This window comes from Anoplopoma fimbria, chromosome 2 (genome assembly GCF_027596085.1).
Source record: "Anoplopoma fimbria isolate UVic2021 breed Golden Eagle Sablefish chromosome 2, Afim_UVic_2022, whole genome shotgun sequence".
NCBI lineage: Eukaryota > Metazoa > Chordata > Actinopteri > Perciformes > Anoplopomatidae > Anoplopoma > Anoplopoma fimbria.
This window is the reverse complement of record NC_072450.1, coordinates 2,749,956-2,772,518: the sequence shown is the minus strand read 5'-3', so window position 1 is coordinate 2,772,518 and position 22,563 is coordinate 2,749,956. Positions and strand designations below refer to the sequence as shown.

Here is a 22,563-nt window from a genome sequence, read left to right as displayed (position 1 = left end):
ATTTTCAAAATTTGTATTTAGTAACTCAAAGTAATCAGTAACCATCTCAAATAATGAATAGGGATCTTATAATAAAGAGTTAGTATCAAAAAGTAATGACTTAATATCTCATAATAATGACTTAATATCTCATAATAATGACTTAGTATCTCAAAATGACTTATAAACTCAAAATAATGACTTAGTATCTGACATAAATTACTTAGTATCTCAAAATAACGAGATATTGTCTTAATATAATGTCTTTGCAGCTCAAAATATTCACTTAGCATGTCAAGAAACTGAGAAATGTTCTAAACATTTTGACATAGTGCCTCAAAAAACAAACCAGCGTCTTAAAATGAGGCACTAAGTCAAAATATTGTGATTTTTTCTCATTATTTTAAGTTAGTTTCTCATTAAAATGACAAAAGTTTTTCATAATTCTTTATAGACACAAACACATTTAAAAGCTTTTGTCTGAACATCTTCTTTACTTCGTAGAGTTGAACATCGACTCTCTCAGGAAGCAGATTGAACATTCTGATCCTTCCTGCTGTGAGATGATGCTGAATTAAATGCATGGACTCGATGTTACTGAACCCTAAAGCTGGAGCTGCTGAGTCACTCCTCCTGTCAGACATCCAGATCCGGATCACCCCCACCCCCTCTCTCTCTCTGGGCTCGGGGCCAGATCCACCCTCTAATTGGGCTAAAGAACAAGCTGAGGGGCCCTTTTCATGGAACCAGTTTAGTCTTCTTCTGCTTTTAGTTCATTTCCTACATCTTTCAGAAAGCTTTTCAGAAAAACTCCAGAGTGACAAGCTTATTGCAACCAGCTGTTGGAGGTTCAAAGGTCACATCGATACCTTCTCAGTTAAAGAACCGGTTCTCTATATTAAATGTTAGCACCAATATGTTATAAAGTTACTGTGATGAACTGTTAACTGGTCCTGAACCAGTCTCAGTTTAGTCCTGATCCTCTATAGACCTCCATCAGTAAACGAGACCATCAGAGAGAAGATCGTCTGTTTCTATAAAGTTATTCTTAAAGCTCGTCATCGGAGCCACCGGGTCGGATTCTGGAGAAACCAGATGAAATCATGCAGGTTCACCAGAAACTCCTTCAGACCAGATCCAGCAGAGACCAGTCCACCGTGGACAGACCCAGATCCAGCAGAGACCAGTCCACCGTGGACAGACCCAGATCTGGCTTCACTGCAGCCTTCCTCCCGCCAGCAGCAGCGTCTCCTCCTCCTCCTCCTCCTCCTCCTCCTCCTCCAGGAGCAGAGCTTCTCCTCTCTGCTGGAGGTGAAGGGAGGCAACAGGAGAACCAGAACCAGGACTGAGCGGGTCAGACTGTCAGACCCTGCTGCAGTAAAATGAGAGGTTTTCTAAAGGGACTCTGGTGCTTAGAAACACTACCACTTTAGTCCACAGGGGGCGCCAGAATCAACACATAAGGAAAGTTCCTCTTAGTAACTTTGAGTAATACTCTGTTACAAGTAAAAGTACAAAAGTATTAAAGGTCAAATGAAGTCCGTCATGTGTGATGTGAAGAAACAACACACACTGCTGCTGTCACATAGAGATTTATTTTCTTTGATTAAAAAGTATCTGAAATAAACACAGTTTTACATAAAGTGACGATGAAGACCGTCCGTCTCAACAAGGCCACAGAGACAACAACATGGGAGCTGTTTGTAAGCGCTCATCTTCTGTCACACACACACACACACACACACACACACACACACACACACACACACACACACACACACACACACACACACACACACACACACACACTGTAACAAACAGTCGTCACGTTAAACTAAAGCTCCTAAAATAAGTCTGGAGACATCATGAAAAAAAAATCTACACTAGTCAACACATAAACATCAAACAACAAACACACACACAATAACATGCATACACACACATTAACAAACACACACACACACACACACACACACACACTAGCATACACACATTTTTTTTTTTGCCTCTCATGGAAATTAAGTTTGTTTTCAGTGAATTCATTTTTTGGTTTTAATTGAGAGGCAAGTTGGCAGATAGAGGCAGATCCACACACAGGATAATGATAATGATAATAGCAATAATAATAATAATAATAATAATAATAATAATAATATATTTATTATTGTTATTATCATTATAATAATTATTATAATGATATTTATGAAAGGAAGAGGTCAAAAATGGAATCTAAAAATAAGAATACTGATGTTAAGAACACATTTCCCCACAATGAGATTTTGAATGATCTGTGATTTTTACATTTAAATAATTGTTATTGTTTTAAATTTTGATATTACAAACGTTATGTTTTAATTCTACTCATAAATAATTACCTTAATAAAAAAAGGGGAAAAAATGAAGATGGTAAACTGAGGTTTTTGAGGTGTGACAGGATGTTTAAGTGCTGTCAAACATGTATAATTTTATAAAATTAATATTTATTACATATAATAGGATTTTAAAAATTCATCATTAAAATGTTTGCAAAAAAATTAACAGACAAATTAAAAAAAATTCCGTAAATATTTGAGTCTAATTTCTGAGAATTTCAGAATTTTTCTTGCTAATTTTTATGACTTTATAATTTTAGAAAAATATGAATATTTTTTTCCGTAAACTTTACAATTTTTATTGTTAATTTATTTTAAAATATCCACTTTTTTTTCGTAAATTTGTTAATTTTTCCCCCCGTAATAATTGACTCTATTTTAGAGAATTTTAGAATTTATCTGGCAAATTTATGACTTTATAATCTCAGAAAATATCCAAGGTTATATTTGTAAATTTGTGGTTTTTATGTTGTAAATTTAAGGCTTTAATCTCTGTATATTAGGCCCCTCCCCCTGCTCCATAATTATTTATTTCTTTATCTATGAGGGCCCTAATATGCCATCGTAGATATCTAACATGACTGAGCCAAAACACTAAATATTACTGTAAATCTGAAGCTGTTGATCATTTCACCCACAGATGTTTAATTGTTCTGTTGTTCCTTTGTGACTCTAATGAAGGGCCTTTAAACATCACCTAGAAATGCAAAAAGACTAATAACTGTGTTTTTTAATTATTTCTTCAGGGTGGATTCTTTCTGTTAAACTCTCCTTCTGTACTTTCAAGGCGATATATTCAATGATTGATATTTGATGAAGGAGCAGAACAAACACAACTCACGAGGACACAAAGAGGTTAAAGTCCCGTCGTCTGAAAAAGTAAACAACATGTCAGTCGACGGCCACTGAACAGAAATCATGACGCTTCACTTTATCTGACCAACAACGAGAGTCACAGTGTGCCTTTGGTGAGATGGAAACACACACACACACACACACACACACACACACACACACACACACACACACACACACACACACACAGGTAACATGGCGGCTGGTCCGTGAAGGTGGAGGTAACCCCAGGCAACAGGAGGAAGAGGAGGAGGAGCTTCTTCGTCGTCCTCAGCTCCTGATGAGAGCCAGGAACTCGTCACGGGTTTTTGGATCTTCCCTGAAAACTCCCAACATGGTGCTGGTGACGGTTTTACTGTTCATCTTCTGGACGCCTCGCATCACCATACACATGTGACTGCAGAGAGGAAGGGAGGGGGGGTTAAAATGAAGGGAAAGGAAGTGGGAAATAAAAGGAGACGAAGAAGGAGAGGGGAAAAAGCAAATGAAATGTTAAACATCAGAGTAATGGAACAGGAGTAAACAGAAAGATAACGTAAAAGAATGGAGGAGATGTAACAGAAGACAGGAAGTAAATATGACCGAAAGAAATTCAATTGAAAAAATATAAAAGAGCAAGAAGAGGAGAAGGTAAGGAAGAGCTGGAACAAAAGATGAAATAAATTAAAATAGATGAAGTGATGGAAATGAAAGTAATGGAAAACGGTTCACAGAAATGAAATGAAAGTATAAAAATGAAAGGAAAGATGAAGGAAAGGAAGAGATGTAACAGAAAAGAGAGGGTGCAAATGAAAGGAACCGAAGTGATGGAGATCAAAGTAACAGTGAAAAGCTTTAAATGAAAAATAAGTTAAATCATAAAAGAGCAAAAACAGGTGATGGGAAGAAAGAAACGGCTGTAAGGAAAGAGGAAGTAAAGGAAAGAAAATGAAGTGATGGAACAGAGGTAGAAAATAAATAAAGGAGAAAGAAAAAAGAATGAAGAAAAAGAAAATGAAGTGATGGAATTGACAGTAATGGAAAGAAGAAATTCAAGAATAAAAAGGTTGAAGAAGTGAAGGAATTGAAGTGGTGTAACAGGAAAGAGGGTGGAGATTTATGGAGATAAAAGTAACAGAAAAGAGGTTAAAAAAAATAAGTAAAATCATAAAAGAGAGAAATGAAAAAGGAGGTGAAAGGAAAGAAAATGAAGAGATGGAATTGAAAGTAATGGAAAGAAGAAAGTGAAGTGAAGGAAGAGAAGAGGTCTAACAGGAAAGAAAAGAAAAGTAATGGAATAAAATAAAAATAAATTCAATGAAATAAATAAAAAGAGAGTCGAGAAGACTTAAAGAGAGAGGAGGTGAGGAGGAAATGAAAGGATACGAAGCAATGGATGCAGTGAAAGTAAAGGAAACGAAGTGAAAAGAGAGAGAGGGTAGGAAACCAAAGTAAAGGATAGAAAAAGGAGAGCAAAAAGAATGAAAGCAGATGTTCCCCTCAGGTTTCTGGGGTTCTAGTTTGATGGTATACGTACGTCGCCTCGATGACCACGCCGACCCCGGTGGGCTGAAGCGCCTCGGTGATCGCCACGGCGATCTGTTTGGTCAACCTCTCCTGAACTGTGGACAGAAAGACGGACAAACATGAAGCAGGTCAGACAGAACAAACACAACCGACCAGCCTCACAAATAACAAACTAAAAACACTGAACTTTAACTTTAACTTGAACTTAAAGGTGGTACCTTGTAGTCGACGGCTGTAGATCTCAACAATCCTGAGAAGAAGAGAGAGAACACGACTCAGTTATTCATCAATAACTTCTTCTTCCATAGATCTCCATTAAAAACTCATGAAACACACACCGTCCTGCTGCCTCAAATACTCTCTAGAGCTACCAAATACCTGGCATACCGAGTACCGATCCAATATCAATATCTAATCAATAAGCTGTTTATCTCACTGTGTGGAAGAGACTGGGATGGTAAAAAAAAAAACAAAGCACAACACTATCATAATTTTCAAGGAACAGAATTTAAAGAAATAAAAATGTTTTTTAAACATAATGGAAATTTTGAAAACATAGTGTGAGGAATATGTTTAGGGAACATGATGAAAAAGATATTATAACCTGTTTTAAGGAAACAAAAGGATAAAAAACATATTTTTTTAAATATAAATAATGAGAATATACTGTATATATTTTTAGGGAATATAAATATATATTCCGGTTCTGCCGAGTGAAGCCGATGAGGAAGTGTCTTAAAGCTGCATTCTCTCTCCTGTCCACCAGGGGGCGACTCCTCTGGTTGTATAGAAGTCTATGAGAAAATGACTCTACTTCTCTCTTGATTTATTCCCTCAGTAAACATTGTAAACATGAGTTTATGGTCTCAATCTCTAGTTTCAAGTCTTCTTCAATACAGCATGATGTTCATTTAGTAAATTAGACGTATACGGCGTCTCTACATCACTCCTCCTCAGTCCATATATGGTCACTTCCGTGTATGGGTTGCAAAAAAAACCAAAATGGCCGAATTTGAGGCTTCAAAACAGCAGTCCACAAACCAATGGTCAAAATGACTACTGTAGTATTACTTATTTATTGGACTTGTTTTGATTTCTTTTCTTTTTACTTATGTGTCTTGTTCGTTTACACTATCCACTCTGCTGCTGTAATCCTGCAAATTTGACCTGCTGTGGGACTTAGAAAGGATCTTTTCTTATCTTAAATCCAGTATCAAATTCCTGTTCAAGACGTTTTTTGAGAACAAAATTCACCGGCATCTCTTTCCTGTCGACACTGCACCATGTGTGTTGTTTTATGGCTTCTTTTAGCCCCATAAAAATCACTCTATAAATAAAATGTATTATTATTAAAGTCCTCTCCATATGACTCGCTTGCTGCAGCATGTTGCCTCTTCTTTCTGTACGTACAGTACGACCCGTCTCTCCTCGTGCCGCCTGTTTGATCCTGTGACATTTTCGTGAGGTGGATGAGGTCGAATTTGTCCAAACTGGTTTTTCTCTCAGAGAAGAGCAACAGGTCGAAGGTGAAGACCGGGTCGCTTCTGCAGATATGTTCATTTATCCTTTTTTATCCCTTGTTGCTCTATAAATAGCTCTAAAATGACTGTTGTTATATTTAAAGGGACAGTTCACCCCAAAGCAAAGATACATTTTTTTATTTTACCTCTTACCTGTAGACCTAAAGCATCCCCTGCTTTATGGTCTGTTTGACTCTAAATGGAGCATCATTTACTAAATGAACATCATGCTGTATTGAAGAAGACTTGAAACTAGAGATTGAGACCATAAACTCATGTTTACAATGTTTACTGAGGGAATAAATCAAGAGAGAAGTAGAGTCATTTTCTCATAGACTTCTATACAACCAGAGGAGTCGCCCCCTGGTGGACAGTAGAGAGAATGCAGCTTTAAGACACTTCAGGATTGACTCCACTCATCAGAAGGAACAACCTCTCCAGGTACAGAGTATCACTGTTACCCAACGTTTAACTATGATGAGCTCCAAATCCACTAAACCAGCCTGAAGAACATCTGAAACCATTATTCAGACTCTTTGGAGCAGAGACGGAAAGTTTCGGACCCTGGTCAGAGCTGGACGATGCTACGCTATGATTGGCCAGTCAGCATCCGAGGGGGCGGGACTAAGCAAAGGGTAAATTGTGGATGTTTTCAGCAAATAGTTTGGGTGATCATTTCACTGTTTTTCTCTATTATGTTGTCAGATTTCAGCCAATACTTAAAATAAGGCCACAGTTGTATGAAACCAGACTTTCCTTGGAAACATTCCTACATACCTGAAATATTTCTTAACTTTCTCTCAGATCGATCAGGACATACATTTTTGTTTTCATAACAATGTAAGCGAGCTTGTCCAGTAGCGTGTTAGTGAGGGGTGTTAGTGCGATAAGCCTGAAGGTATTGGGGTCAGTGAGATAAGATTGTATACGCTAGTACACACTCACACACACACACTGTTTATTAATCAGCTTAAATACACACTCGCTCTCTCTCACACATAAACTTAATTAGAGTAAATGAACTCACCTGGCCAGCTTGCTGAGGCCCAGAACTCTCTTATTGGGGAGGTAACCGATGTGAACCTGCAAACAAAGAGAAGATTCAAGATCAGATATATTTTATACCTGTTAATCCTGTTTTTTGCTAAATAATAGAAGAATCATTGTGAACGGATTAATGTGCTTCATACCAAGGGATACTCTTATTTTGAAGGGGTTGTCTTTGTGAATGAAAGAGATTTTTGTGGCTAAAAATACCGTAATTCTAAGTGAAAGTAAATCTGCAGTAAAATATCCCGACATTCATGGTCCACAGAGGATGAATCCTGATGTTTTTGGCTACATTGAGACCATTCAAATAAAAAAAGGAGTAGAACAGAATAAACAATCCAATTTAAATCAACGTAAAAGGATGGTCAAAGTGCGAGCGTTGCCATTGCGACCGTTGTAGTGGGCTAACTTGTTTATAATCTAATCTGATTCACGACAAAATTGAGGTATCATTGATATAAAGTTATGCAGTAACGACTGAAAGGGAAAAAATACTAAAATTGAACAACTAAATGTTTCATCATCAGCGTAGAAAAGCAAAATGCTATCAACAGATGAGAGACAACTTTGTCTGGAACCGTTGTAGCATGAAAGCATGGTGGAATTAACAAGTCACTAGTAGACAGCTGGGAGGTTACTTGATTTGCTAATTCCACCATGCTTTGATGCTACACTGGTCACTCCCTGTGAGTGAGGCGGTGTCAATCTTCCTGTGTTATTGGGTTCCAGAATCAATATTTCCTACATTTGAGATTAGCCTATTATTCAGAATTCATCTACTAGAGAGATGAAGAGATGGTCCACTTTTGGATTGTTTTCTGTAACCCGTGTAGCATGAAAGCATGGTAGAATTGGCACGCTAACTTGCTAGCTTGCTAGTTCCACTATGCTTTCACTGGTTACAGAAAATGTTCGAAGAAAGTCGTCTCATCCGTTGATAGCAATGTGCTTTCCTACAAACAAAGCTTTTGTTGATTGAGCATTCATTTTCAAATGTTACATTTTTTTACTAGTTTTTTTGAAAAGTGCTTCCTTATTAAAATGTATTATTATTATTATTTGTTAAAATTGTTACACATTAATTAAGTCACTAGCACCTCAACCTGCTTTTTACTTTAAAATAGATATGTTTTCCCTTTAGCGTACTTTAAGTTATTAGCTCTTTCTGGTGTAAAATAATCGCTTAAGTAAAGTAAATGAGAGTTTACCACAAACATTAGTTCTTATGAGACCGATACCATGGAAGCAGCCTTAAAAAAGACTCATCAGCAACAGAAGACGAAGATGAGAGCAGAGCAGGTGGACGAACAAAAGACAAGAGGAGGAAGAGATGGAGTCGTCAGCTGGAGAATCACTGATGTCTGGAGGCTCTAATTCTAACACACACACACACACACACACACACACACACACACACACACACACACACACACACACACACACACACACACACACACACACACACACACACACACTCACAGTCCACTCAAATGTCAGACGCAATTTGTTGACGAGACGAGAGAAAGGGCAGCAGCAACAAGCGTGCAAAGATCTCTTTTTTTCCAGTTTCCTTCCAGTCTTTCTTCCAGTCTGACATATGGACATCAAACAGACGACCATGACGGCTTTTTCACTTATGGTTTACTGGAACACGCTGGGGTGTGACGACGGGGAGGGGTAAAACAAAATATCATAATAATGAGACATTTAATAATTTGTAGCCACTTTTAGTTCTTAGATTTGGTTTGCGATGCTGAAGTGTCTTAAAGCTGCATTCTCTCTAGTGTCCACCAGGGGGCGACTCCTCTGGTTGTATAGAAGTCTATGAGAAAATGACTCTACTTCTCTCTTGATTTATTCCCTCAGTAAACATTGTAAACATGAGTTTATGGTCTCAATCTCTAGTTTCAAGTCTTCTTCAATACAGCATGATGTTCATTTAGTAAATGATGCTCCATTTAGAGTCAAACAGACCATAAAGCAGGGGATGCTTTAGGGCGGGGCTACACACTGATTGACAGGTCGACACCAGAGACGTATACGGCGTCTCTACGTCACTCCTCCTCAGTCCATATATGGTCACTTCCTGTTCACTGGTTGCAAAAAACCAAGATGGCGATGGTTGTAAACCAAGATGGCAACGGAGTAATCGTTGGTCCCATGGCTTCAATTTGTGATTTTTCCACAGATTTTCTGTCTCATGTTTGAGACAAAAATGTTGTTTTTTTAAGTTGCCAAGTGTGGCTTTAAACTCAGCTTTGTGGGTTTAAGTTTTGTCAAAAAGTCAAATAAAAGAACAGGAATTTTAACTTCCTAGTAAAGTGCATCTTTTTTCCTTTACCTTTACTTCTTTACCCTTCTACGTGGGTTTTTTAACATATTTTATTTTGGGCAGCAAATGAATGGAAGAGATGAAGGACACGTAAAACACAGGTTAATGTTCGGTCTCAAACTAAGAACACCCTGAAGTGTCAAAACTACCTTTTCTCTTCAACTAGTAACCGTTCAGTTTACGATTAAAATCGATAATCCATATCCTTAAAAATACATCATAGTGCTACTTTGATATGAGATGTTTTTGAAGTGTGTAATCTCTTCAGAGGTTGGCATAGAAGGCAGTTTGGCTGATTACAAAGTAACTAACAGGCGTATCAAACAGCCATCGGCTACCTGCTGACCAATAATAGAGGAGGAGGAGGAGGAGGAGGAGGAGGAGGAGGAGGAGGAGGAGGCGTTCTCTCTCTCTCTCTACCTGGTGACTCACTGAGACACACAACAGACGGACAGACAGACAGATGAGAGAGGCTCATAAGAGGCAACGCTGCTGACGATGAAGAGGGGAGGGAGGAGGTTTAGGGACGTAAACAGCCACCTGACGGCCACACACACACACACACACACACACACACACACACACACACACACACACACACACACACACACACACACTAACACAGGAGGTGTGGTAAGTGTGTGTGTGTGTTTCACTGCTGTCATCAGAGCCCATTTACACTGAGGTGGAAAAAGATCAGCTGCCAACCGCTATTGTCTTAAACAACATGCACCTGTGGGTGAAGGTGGAGAGATGAGGAGGAAGAAGAATCAGAGAGAGAGAAGAGGCCAATCAGGATCCTTAGTGGAGACTAATGATGTGAGGAAGAGGAGGAGGAGGAGGAGGAGGAGGAGGAGGAGGAGGAGGAGGCTAAACCAAACGCAGGATAAACAGATCCCGGCTAATCTGATTGTTTCTCATGTTCTCTGTTGTTCAGACCGGCGGCCTCCAGATAAAATGTTCCTGGAAGATTCACATCTCTTCTTATGTTTGAGATAATCTCTTTGTATTAAATTATGAATATATCCAGCTTCCTTCAAGCAAAAAACAAAAGTCCACTTTATTGATTGTATCAGAAAGCAAAGCGACTCGGCTGCAGCAAAGTAATGTTTTAAGAAGTTATTTATGTGATCGGTGGTTAACGGAGATGCACGGACAATTATTTATCTTAAAATCTACTTTTTTTTTAATTGTAAGTCAGTGGGTTTATGTAGTTTGTGATTTCTATAATACTTATAATACTAGTTTATTCCGCCTGGGTTTCGGGGCCCAACAAGGTAGCTTAGCTTAGCATGAAGACTGAAAACAGGGGGAAAAGCTAGCCTGGCTCCAAAACTCACTACTTTTATCAAGTTGTGGTTTAACAGGAGGGTTATGTACTATTTATTGGTTACATCTGCAGGTTGCATGAGACAGCTAAGAGGAAAGAAACAGTTTGGCACTTAACCCGACTTATCGTTTTTTGGTTTACAGCGGTAATCATGTTTACGTCACAGCCTGCCCATCTTTAGGCGCAGGCTGAAAACTCACCTCTTCATGAAGTACTACCCTGAGCCTTCCTCGTAGCACTTATTGCATTCGTATCAGTTCGCTGCACTTATTGCACTCGTATTAGTTGTTGCACTTATTGTATTCGTATTAGTCTGTTGCAATTATTGTTTTCGTAGTAATTTGCCTCTGCACTATACTTTTGCTCTGGTTTATGCTTTTAGATGCTTGTTTAAGAAAGGAGATGCACTTATGACTTCTGGTGACTAGTAGTTCTCTTGAATACCTATGTTGAATACACTTCCTGTAAGTCGCTTTGGATAAAAGCGTCTGCTAAATGACTGGAATGTAATGTAATGTAATGTAATGTAATGTGTTAGCTGGAGGCAAAACAAAGGAACTGTGAACTGTGATTTTGAGGCTCTACTGAGCTAAAATATTGGTGAAGCGTTTTAGAGATGGTGAATTTTTTTTGCTTATAATACATCCTTAGCCTTCACAAGCTGAAGAGAAATGTTAAATGCTAATCGGCTAAACTACTAGAGATATGAGGAGATGGCCGTCTGTTTGGTTTATTTTCTGTAACATGTGTAACTATAAAAGCATGATGGAATTACCACGCTAACTAGTGGAAGGCTTACTACTTAACTAGTTTGTTAATTCCACCATGCTTTCATGCAACACTGGTTACATAAAATGATCCCAACAAAGTTGTGACTCATCGGTTGATTTCTTAAAGCAGAGGAGGAAGACCTGTGTGCGCTCACCCTGCCGAAGATGGGCACCAGGTGATGTTCACACATGGAGAACATGTCGATGTCTTTGACGATCACCATCTCGTCGTGGTCTTCGTCGAAGATGGCGTCGTTCAGCACGTCTGAGGAGAAATAAAGAAAAGAAAGAAAGGGGGAGACATGAAACGAAAGTCTCCGGTTAGCTCGCAAACATTTTTTAAATTTACAGATTTTCCAACCAAACTATGTTTTTGTATATTATTTAATTTCAACATTAGTCCATTTACTGTATTTATTCATTCATGTCAATACTTTTATTTTTATTAAGTCATCAACCAATAACTGTATTTAATTGAATTAATATTTTTATTGTACTTAACAACTGAAACTTGCAAAACAAAACTTAATACGTAATAAAAAATGAGTGCCATAATACAAATTGACCAGACTTTATTTACTTTATTTTAATTAATTATTAACTAATGAATTATTATTTTACTATACACAGAGTATATTGTCTTTACAACAGAAAATAAAAATGTAAAAAACAAAATGTCAATAATCGATGGAAGTCTACAATCCTCGTCAATGAACCAACTGGAGTATCTATTTTTAATCTATTAAACTTTTAAAATATATTACAGATTAATTAGGAGGTTTCTTATTCACTATCTAGCTATGTTTTTCCTTTTTGTAAGAAAAGAAGTGCTGTAATTGTGCCTTTTTTTAGGTCTTTTGCAAGAGTTTATCTCCAGATTTTTTTGTTGTGTATAAAAAACATCCTGCATCACTTCCTGTCCCCTGGAGGACGGACGCTCGGTTCACCTCCACCTTCGATCTGCCGCTTTTTTATCGCAGACTTTCGGTGTTTCTCTCTGGCAAACAGTGGCTGTCTAATTATAGCTCTGCTTCCATACGCTCCTTCCTGTTGTTGCTTTATTGCATTTTTCAGTTGCCGGGGGTTCAATAAACCGTTTTATCTGTTTGTGACGACACAGACGGCTCTCGCGCTCACAGCGGCATCTTTTAATTTCCTGACTGGTTATCTGTTGGAGGGAACGGTGGGGGGGGGGGGGGGGGGGGTCAATGAAACAACAGAAAACAGACCTGTTGTTTCAGTCTCTGCTGCTTATTGTGTGAACACAGGTTGTTTAAAGTATTCAGACGCTCTTTAAGTTTCTTTTTTGGTTTGTCTGATTATGGCGTCTCGATGCCACGGCACCATTCATCATGAAGATCTTTCCCACCACACGGACACATTATTGTTTCGTCTCTTGGTCTAGTTTTTTACTTTTGAAAGCCTTTTCTCTGCAGATGAGGCGCTCTGCTTTTGGACAACTAGTTTCTCTTCTGGCACGAGAAACAACAAGTCTAGTGGCTTTTCTCTGACGGCTCGGGTTCCGTTATCAGTATTCATTTTAGGTCCGGCTATAGTGATAAATCTTTCTCCTGATCGTTGTGATAGTTGCCGTTCGTGGCCGCCGCTCAGCTGCTGAACACACTGTTGTGCTATGACGTTCGCGTTTATCTTGTACATCCATCTGCAGAACATTGACAAAGTGTTGGGCTTATATTCTACAACCAGTGTAGCATCAAAGCATGGTGGAACCAGCAACTAGCTAGTGGACAACTGGCTACTCAGCTAGCTTGTTAATTCCAATATTCTTTGATGCAAAACTGTTTACAAAAAATGATCAGAACAAAGATGTCCCTTATCTGGCGATAGCATTGTGTTTAATTTCAATAATGTAGCGGCTGGCTAGTTAGCTAGCAATACTGCTGATTACACCACACTTTCATGCTACACTGGTTACAAAAAACGAGCCTTGTATGAACAAGTAATTAATGCACATTTAGCCTGGTTCTTCATATGCAATTATTAAATAGAGCCAACAGCTAACTCTCCTGTGAAGCTGCAGGCACAGTGGTGCTAAAGTTGGTTAATTACAACGAGACACAAAGTATAGCTGGAGGCTGATGGGAAGGTCATTAGTTTTGCAGGAATTTGACCATAAACCAAAGTTTTGGACAAACTGCTGTTGAGGAAAAGCTATGTGAGCAGATATTTAAGTTCATGCTGAATCTCTGGACCACATTTTATGGTTCATCCAATACATGTCGAGTCATTTGACTGAAGATCCACGTATGACAACCTCGTGGTGGCATTAGAGGAAAATCAAGTCATTAGGATTTAACATCAGAAAACCGTGACTGTGCGTACCACAATCAGAGATATCTTAATAGTAAATGTTGACATATTTCTCTGTAAAAGCAAACACTTTGACATGTTAGTGGCACTACAGGGTAAGTCAGGATCAACAAAGACCTCTCTATATAAGAAGTGGAATAGTCATCATGACGTCACCCATTGGTTTGTGGACTGCCATTTTGAGTTCGGCTATTTCGCCGTCGCTATCTTGGATTACAGCCATCAACCCATGGTTTTTTTTTGCAAACAATAAACGGTCGATACCATATTTGGACTGAAGAGGAGTAACGTAGAGATATGTTTCTGGTGTCGACCTGTCAATCAGTGTGTAGCCCCGCCCTAAAGCATCCCCTGCTTTATGGTCTGTTTGACTCTAAATGGAGCATCATTTACTAAATGAACATCATGCTGTATTGAAGAAGACTTGAAACTAGAGCGCCATCCCCAGAGCAACAGCGCTTGTGTGGCAAAAAAATATAAAATGAACAAATATTGTGGCCAACCTAACCTTTCCAAGAGACACATAGCAACAACAGAGCTCAACTCCTGGACACACTTTAAACCTCATTAAACTACAAACTAGAAGAGCCTTCAGGTCGACACTGTAATAAAGTTGTAATCCTGTTTGGAAAGTTTTCTTATAAAGAACAAAGTTAAAGTGAAAGAAAGACTTTGCTGATCGAGTAAATTTTGGAATGGGAAAAACACAAACAGACACCTGAAATATTAATCATTTTCACCCTTTGGGCCTCTCAGTAAAGAAGTCTCACAAACATGGAGTTTTGTTTAAAACCTGATCCCCTGACTGTTCTTGTTTGTTGTCCCTAACGATGTATTTTGTTACTGGAACTCAACCAGAGCTGGAACAATCAGTTATTATTAGTTAAAACTCACTTTAAAGCTCCGTAAAGCGGAGGGGGGATGCAGGATCAGCTGATAATTCTATGTAAGATTATCACTACGGGAGACACATTGTCACATTGTTAAGATATTGATTATAGCCGCTTTAATGAAAATATCTAATCCCTAATCTCGAGTACAATGTCACTATTTCTGATAGAAACGATGGCCAGAACTACGAAATAAAACACAAGTTGTTGCATTAAAGAGAAATTATACTCCAGCTCATTACAGCTTCTTACACCATCATTTACAGTTGCAATTGCATCCCACAAACACACATATAAACACACACACACAAACACACACGCCCTGGAGGATGATAACGTTAAATCAACCTTAACTACATAAAGGGCAGCTGGTGAGGACCGTCGGTTCGGACGCCCAGGGTGACAGAAAGACGAGGCGGTTATCAGGTAATGACAGTTTTACTCATCATCAGCTCTACGTTTCACAGTGCTGCCTCCTCTTTGTGTGTGTGTGTGTGTGTGTGTGTGTGTGTGTGTGTGTGTGTGTGTGTGTGTGTGTGTGTGTGTGTGTGTGTGTGTGTGTGTGTGTGAATGAAAACCACAAACACACAAACACACACAGAGTGAATAGGCCACATGTTGACACATTCTGAATGAAGCAGGAAACAGTGGAGTGAATGACTAAATAAACGAGTTATTCATTTATTGTTCAGGCAGCCAGAAGGGTGTGTGTGTGTGTGTGTGTGTGTGTGTGTGTGTGTGTGTGTGTGTGTGTGTGTGTGTGTGTGTGTGTGTGTGTGTGTGTGTATGTGTATGTGTGTGTATGTGTGTGTGTGTGAACATTAATACTACACATACACACACATACACACACACTCATACACACACACACACACACACACACACACACACATACACACACACTCATACACACACACATACACACACACACATATTTCCTTTCCATATTTTTAACCCTTGGCTGTACTTATGAGTAATCCCTGTACATTCCTGCCTTTGAATCCACAAAGAAACACATAAACGTTTGTTTATTGTTCATTGTTGTCTGTTTATGTCCCAGTTTCACATCCCATAATATTATATTTTAGATCTGCTGAGTTTCAGGAAATTGTCTTTTTTCCAGGTTTATTTAAAAAGACATTTATTGACTTCATCTGAAGACGCCCTTCCGCTCCTTTTGATGCCTTTTAATTGGAGAACACAAAAGGCATTTTTGTGTGGGTTTGTTGCCAGACAACCACACCACCGTCTCAAAACAGGTGTTGGGTGCAGTAACCGGTGCCACAGAAACGTGATGATGTACAAACTGATTATTCAATTCCCTAGAACATAGAGACGCCGCTAAAAAGAAGACAGACGGGTCGAGTCGAGGAACCGCAGTCAGACGGGTTTTAAACAAACCTTCAGGTCACACAAAGTCAAAGTCAAAGATAAAATTCTGTGAGGCTGCAGTATGCCAACCGCTCACAATGCTAGCATGCTGATGCTCGACAGCATCACCAGCATAGTATAGCACATAGAAACGGACATTGAAATGTATTCCGTGGTCATTTGACTAATACACAAATAAATGCTGATTTCTATGAGTTGTTTTGGTGGCGATTCACGTCAGCGGGGCGTTAAGTGTTGTCTCAGCTCGCCGGGTAGAGAGCGGTCGCAGCTCTGGAGACGAATGGCTAGCTAGTTGGCTTGGTAACTAGGTATCTAGGTAACTATGTAGCCAAGGAGTGAGACAACGTTGATTTATTGTCACGTAATTTGCATAATTAATTAACAGCACTTCCGCAGTTATTTTGACCCAAACCACCATCTTTTCCTAAGTACTTTTGTTGCCTAAACCTAACTAAGTAGTTTTGTTGCCTAAATCTAACTCAGTAGTTTTGTTGCCTAAACCTAACTAAGTACTTTTGTTGCCTAAACCTAACTCAGTAGTTTTGTTGCTGAAACCAACTCAGTAGTTTTGTTGCCTAAACCCAACTAAGTAGTTTTGTTGCCTAAACCTAACTAAGTAGTTTTTTGTTTCCTAAACCTAACAAAGTAGTTTTGTTGCCTAAACCTAACAGTAGTTTTGTTGCCTAAACCTAACAAAGTAGTTTTGTTGCCTAAACCTAACTAATAAAGAAGTACTTTTGTTGCCTAAACCTAACTAAGTAGTTTTGTTGCCTAAACCTAACAAAGTAGTTTTGTTGCCTAAACCTAACAAAGTAGTTTTGTTTTTAACCTAACTAAGTAGTTTTTTAAACCTAACTAAGTAGTTTTGTTACCTAAACCTAAAGTAGTTTTGTTACCTAAACTAACTAAGTAGTTTTTTTGCCTAAACCTAAACCTAACAAAGTACTTTTGTTGTCTAAACCTAATAAAGTAGTTTTGTTTTTAACTAACAAAGTAGTTTTGTTGCCTAAACCAACTAAGAAGTTTTGTTTCCTAAACCTAACAAAGTAGTTTTTTGCCTTTAACAAAGTACCTAAACCTAATAAAGTAGTTTTGTTTTTAACCTAACTAAGTAACCTAAACCAACTAAGTAGTTTTGTTGCCTAAACCTAACTAAGTAGTTTTGTTGCCTAAACCTAACAAAGTAGTTTTGTTGCCTAAACCTAATAAAAGTAGTTTTTTAACTAAGTAGTTTTGTTACCTAAACCTAACTAAAGTTTTGTTACTTAACTAAGTGTTTTTTTGCCTAAACCTAACAAAGTCGTTTTGTTGCCTAAACCTAACTAAGTAGTTTTGTTGCCTAAACCTAACAAAGTAGTTTTGTTGCCTAAACCAACTAAGTAGTTTTGTTGCCTAAACCTAACAAAGTAGTTTTGTTGCCTAAACTCAACTAAGTTGTTTCGTGTGGAGACAGAAGTAGAAAACTTCTGAACTTTTCTGAAAAACGCTGGTGACGTCAGCGTAGTCAATGAAGGAGAAGCAGGGGACGACAGTCTGTCATACAACGCTTTCATAGAAACATTAGTAAGAATGTACTAGGTGTTCTTTTTCGTTTCCTACAAAAGTTCAGCAACACGATTTCTGCTCGTTTCATTATTTCAGTCTTTTCAAAAACTCAAACAAACTTAGTTAAGTTTAGGCCACAAAACTTCTTGGATATGTTAAGGAAAAGATTGTGAAAATACTTTGGGTAACAAAATGAAAATATGATATAACCAAGATTAGTGTATGTGACAGAATAGTTTGCATTAAAATGTGCCTGAATCTGGGCTTTTATTCAAGTCAACTTTATTTATATTGCCCAAATGAAAAACATTGGCCTTGAGCTGGTTTTCTGAAGCCCCGTGGCGACGCGTCTCGGTGCCACCGGTGTCATAAGGTTCCTGTAACGTCACAAGCTCACATTTCCTGTTTAATCTCTGCATTTATATTTCCTCATAACAGACCACATGACCATTATGTTGGTCATGTGCTCGACAACAGGAGGATTTTCGGCTCATGTTGTGTTCAAAGCTCAACATGAGCCGACCTGCACACACACAAACACACACACGTGAACTCACTGATCAAACAGTGTGACGCTCACTAAGAAATGCTTTAACTCTCCACAAACATCCAGCTCAGGACATTTTTGTGTTCTCTGCTTTCCAACAATTCTAACAGGGGGAGGATCCTGGAACAGCCAATCAGCAGAGACGTTGGAGCTCCGCCACGGCCTGCAGAACACATGTATATCATCACCATCCATCCTATCCTTTTTGAAGTTTCAGAGGAAAGACATATTCACTGGGTGCCCTTCATATTTAAGTCTCCTTTTACTGATATTTTGATTTGATATGTAATATACTACTGATTGTAAGTCGCTTTGGATAAAAGCGTCTGCTAAATGACTGTAATGTAATGTAATGTACTGCATTCCTTCGTTTTTTTGTACACAAAACACAGAAACATCCCCCACAACAGAACAAACTACCTCCAGATGGAGTTCAGAGACTTGGGGGGGGGCTTCTCCAACGAGCCATAGCGAGGAGAAGCCGGCCCATGTGGATGAAACCGACCCACGCCTGCACATGACTCACCGACAGTTAAAAGGCTGTTTTTTATTGGCTTTAACACAGAAAAGCGTAAATCAATCTCTGCAGTGAGTTTCACAATAAATACACTTACTTAAATTCAAGTCTGGTTCCTAAACTTTCCAAATATGAACTAAGTCTGGCAGAGATGTGTATGAAATGATGCACAAGAGTAGTAAGAGTTATTTCTTTATGGATTCATCTGGTGATTATTTATTTAAATAATAATTTAGTCTATTAAGTGTCTGAAAATACAATGATTCTTAAAGGTAGGGTTGGTAATCTTCTTCACAATCATTTTGGATATTTTTGGTGAAATGCTGTATACATAAAACTTATCCAACCTAAAAACAACCCAGTGTTGCCGACCTCTTTCCTAATGGAAGTAGCAGCATTAGCTCCAAAAAGCCACTAAATCTAGTAAGAAAGCATCCAAGTCTTTAACACCGACAGTCCGTTACGAACTTAAACAACCAACATGGCTGGTCAATGGTGCTGCTGACTACTTTCATTTGAAAAGAGTTGGCAGAAGTTTGTAAACCTGTTGTACCCTTGCTAGTTTTTCAAGATTACCAACCCTGACTTTAATACCCAAAGTGGCGTCTTCATAGTGCTTGTTTTGCTCCGACAAACATTCCAAAACCCCAAAGATGATAAACACATCAGGTAAGATAACGCAACATTTAGAACACAGCTGAGATAGATAGCTCGAAAGTAACGGCCATGTTGGTGTTGGTGACGTACATTGTGCTAAACCAGGAAGAAGTTAAACCTATGCTTCATGTGTTAAAGCTGCATTCTCTCTCCTGTCCATCAGGGGGCGACTCCTCTGGTTGTATAGAAGTCTATGAGAAAATGACTCTACTTCTCTCTTGATTTATTCCCTCAGTAAACATTGTAAACATGAGTTTATGGTCTCAATCTCTAGTTTCAAGTCTTCTTCAATACAGCATGATGTTCATTTAGTAAATGATGCTCCATTTAGAGTCAAACAGACCATAAAGCAGGGGATGCTTTAGGGCGGGGCTACACACTGATTGACAGGTCGACACCAGAGTATATGGTCTCTACGTCACTCCTCCTCAGTCCAAAAAATCAAGATGAGTAAGGCAAAATCGCCGAACTCAAGGCTTCATAACGTCAAACAAATGAGAGACGTCACAGGGACTACACTGGTCATTTAACAGGAATATTTAAATATTACTAATGAAAATAATATTTAAAAAAATCATGTATTTTGTGGTGCACATTTGGCTGCAAATTTGTTATGTTCTTATTATGTTAATAATCAAATAATAATATTTTGCAACCATTTCTAGTGAGCTGACTCGTGTCATGATTACCGGTGAACAGCAGGTGAACCTGGACCTCCTCTGACAGAGTTTTGACATTTTTATGCCAAATAAAAAAAATAACAATACGAAATAAAAAAATTAAAAAAATAAACACAGAATCCTGCATTCATAAAAAAAATAAAAATATATATAAATACGTAAAGCAAACATGATAATAACATCAAAATGCACTTAAAGAAGAAAAAGGAAATCATCAGAATGGTTCAGTTCAAATTATTTAAATCAGGGATGCACTGATTCTTTACGTCCTGATACCGACACAGAGACCTGATCAGATACCAATGTCTAATCAATAAGCTGTAAGCTGTGAGGAGCTGACTGGGATCATTGTTCTATGTGTGAGGAAACATAACGATAAAACAGCAATATCAATATTAGTATAAACAATATTAATCATCAACATTAATATGAATAATATAACTTTTATCATTATTACTATTAGCAATAATTGTAATACATATTATTACACTGTTCATACTGTTTATACTACTCATACTGATATTTTTCTTTTTTTTTAATTATTATTTATTATTATTTATCTGTTATGTATCCAGCACATTGCACTGCACCTTCACTGCTTCTTTTGCACTTCTGGTTAGATGCTAAAACTGCATTTCGTTGTCCTAATACTTGTACTAATATATATTGTGCAATGACAATAAAGTTGAATCTAATCTAATCATATTTATTTTGGTTGTATGTTTGCTCCATTTTACTGTTTTATATTATATCCCTGTATTCTCTATGTACTTATATTGTACAAAGTAACTCCAATAAGTATAAAGTAGAGATATAAAATATACTGAAGTACCTCAAAAACTGTATTTATGTCCAAAAAGTCTAAATGTCTCATCCTCTGAGTATTAATGTGTATTTATTGTCTGTGTCTGTGTAGTTGTATAGTATGTGTATTTATTGTCTGTGTAGTTGTATAGTATGTGTATTTATTGTCTGTGTAGTTGTATAGTATGTGTATTTATTGTCTGTGTAGTTGTATAGTATGTGTATTTATTGTCTGTGTAGTTGTATAGTATGTGTATTTATTGTCTGTGTAGTTGTATAGTATGTGTATTTATTGTCTGTGTAGTTGTATAGTATGTGTATTTATTGTCTGTGTAGTTGTATAGTATGTGTATTTATTGTCTGTGTAGTTGTATAGTATGTGTATTTATTGTCTGTGTCTGTGTAGTTGAGCTGCTGCAACACTTGAATAAAGTGTATAAATATATAATAAAGGATATATATAATATATATATAGTAGTTCTCTTGAATACCTATGTTGAATACACTTCCTGTAAGTCGCTTTGGATAAAAGCGTCTGCTAAATGACTGTAATGTAATGTAATGTAATATATATATATATTATATTCCTTTATTATATTCCTTCAATAAAGGAATATAATAATAATCACAAGTGTAAACTCTTTATTCTCCTTTGACAGGTGGAGGTCAAAGGTCTCTGAGCTCTCTGAGGTGTAACTCACCGATGATCTTCTCCTGGTACCCCTTGGTGAAGAACTGCATGGCTGTGGCGGCCCTCCAGGGGGTCTTGAGGAGCCCCTGCCGCTGCGGGTCCTCCCCTAACCCCCTCAGGATGGTGGTGTAAGCCGCAGCCAGAGATGGGAGGCTGATCTCGTTGTCCTCCACGCTGCGGGTCCTCTCCTCCCTCCAGCTCTCCATCACTGGCCGCTGGGAGCTGGACTCAGCGGCCGCAGGAGGCTGAGGAGCTGCAGAGGAGGAGGAGGAGGAGGAGGAGGAGGAGGAGGAGGCTGTGCGTCCGGAGCCACCAAGGAGCTTCACCGGTGCGTCAAAGTGTCCATTCAGCGGCTCCTGCGTCTGTTTGGAGTGCTCCATCACTTTATTCTTCTCCTTCTTCTCCTTCTTCTTATTCTTCCTCTTCTTATTCTTCCTCTTCTTATTCTTCTCCTTCTTATTCTTCCTCTTCTTATTCTTCCTCTTCTTCTTCAGCTCTGGCTCCTCTCTGGTGGCTCAGTCTCTGCTCCTCTCTGAAGCCTCTCTGTGCGTTTTGGGTTAAAGTGCTCTCCAGCCTCGGGATCCTGCAGGCTTTATGAGGGCAGATAATCCAGGGAGAGCTGCTGTTGGCTGGCCGGCTCCAGGGGGGCGGGACCTACTGCTCATTCACCAGCTCTCAGATGATCCACTACAAGTGAAAGTTACCCAAGTAAAAGTACACAAGTACACAATGCAAATACATGATAATCCTTCACCAGCTGCAGAAGAAGTTCTCATATGTTTCACCTAAATAAAA

At 38.4% G+C, this 22,563-nt stretch overlaps 1 protein-coding gene across 1 annotated transcript; it reads right to left on the bottom strand.

Moving 5' to 3' along the window:
• Positions 1 to 1,561: 1,561 nt before the first annotated feature.
• gch1 (GTP cyclohydrolase 1) lies at positions 1,562 to 22,318 on the bottom strand. The gene is made up of 6 exons (XM_054612851.1): positions 21,779 to 22,318; positions 11,870 to 11,979; positions 7,260 to 7,315; positions 4,931 to 4,962; positions 4,723 to 4,807; positions 1,562 to 3,603 (listed from the first exon to the last, which is right to left on the bottom strand). The coding sequence occupies exons 1-6, from the start codon at positions 22,146 to 22,148 to the stop codon at positions 3,477 to 3,479; spliced, it is 780 nt and encodes a 259-aa protein (XP_054468826.1). The 5' UTR covers positions 22,149 to 22,318; the 3' UTR covers positions 1,562 to 3,476.
• Between the last annotated feature and the right edge of the window lie 245 nt (positions 22,319 to 22,563).

Coding starts and splice junctions, on each gene's coding strand:
- gch1 (XM_054612851.1), bottom strand. CDS start 22,148: ATGGAGCACTCCAAACAGACGCAGGAGCCGCTGAATGGACACTTTGAC. Junction 4,963..7,259: donor GGCCTCAGCAAGCTGGCCAG/GTGAGTTCATTT, acceptor TCTTCTTCTCAG/GATTGTTGAGATCTACAGCC. Junction 3,604..4,722: donor GGCGTGGTCATCGAGGCGAC/GTACGTATACCA, acceptor TCCTCTCTGCAG/TCACATGTGTATGGTGATGC.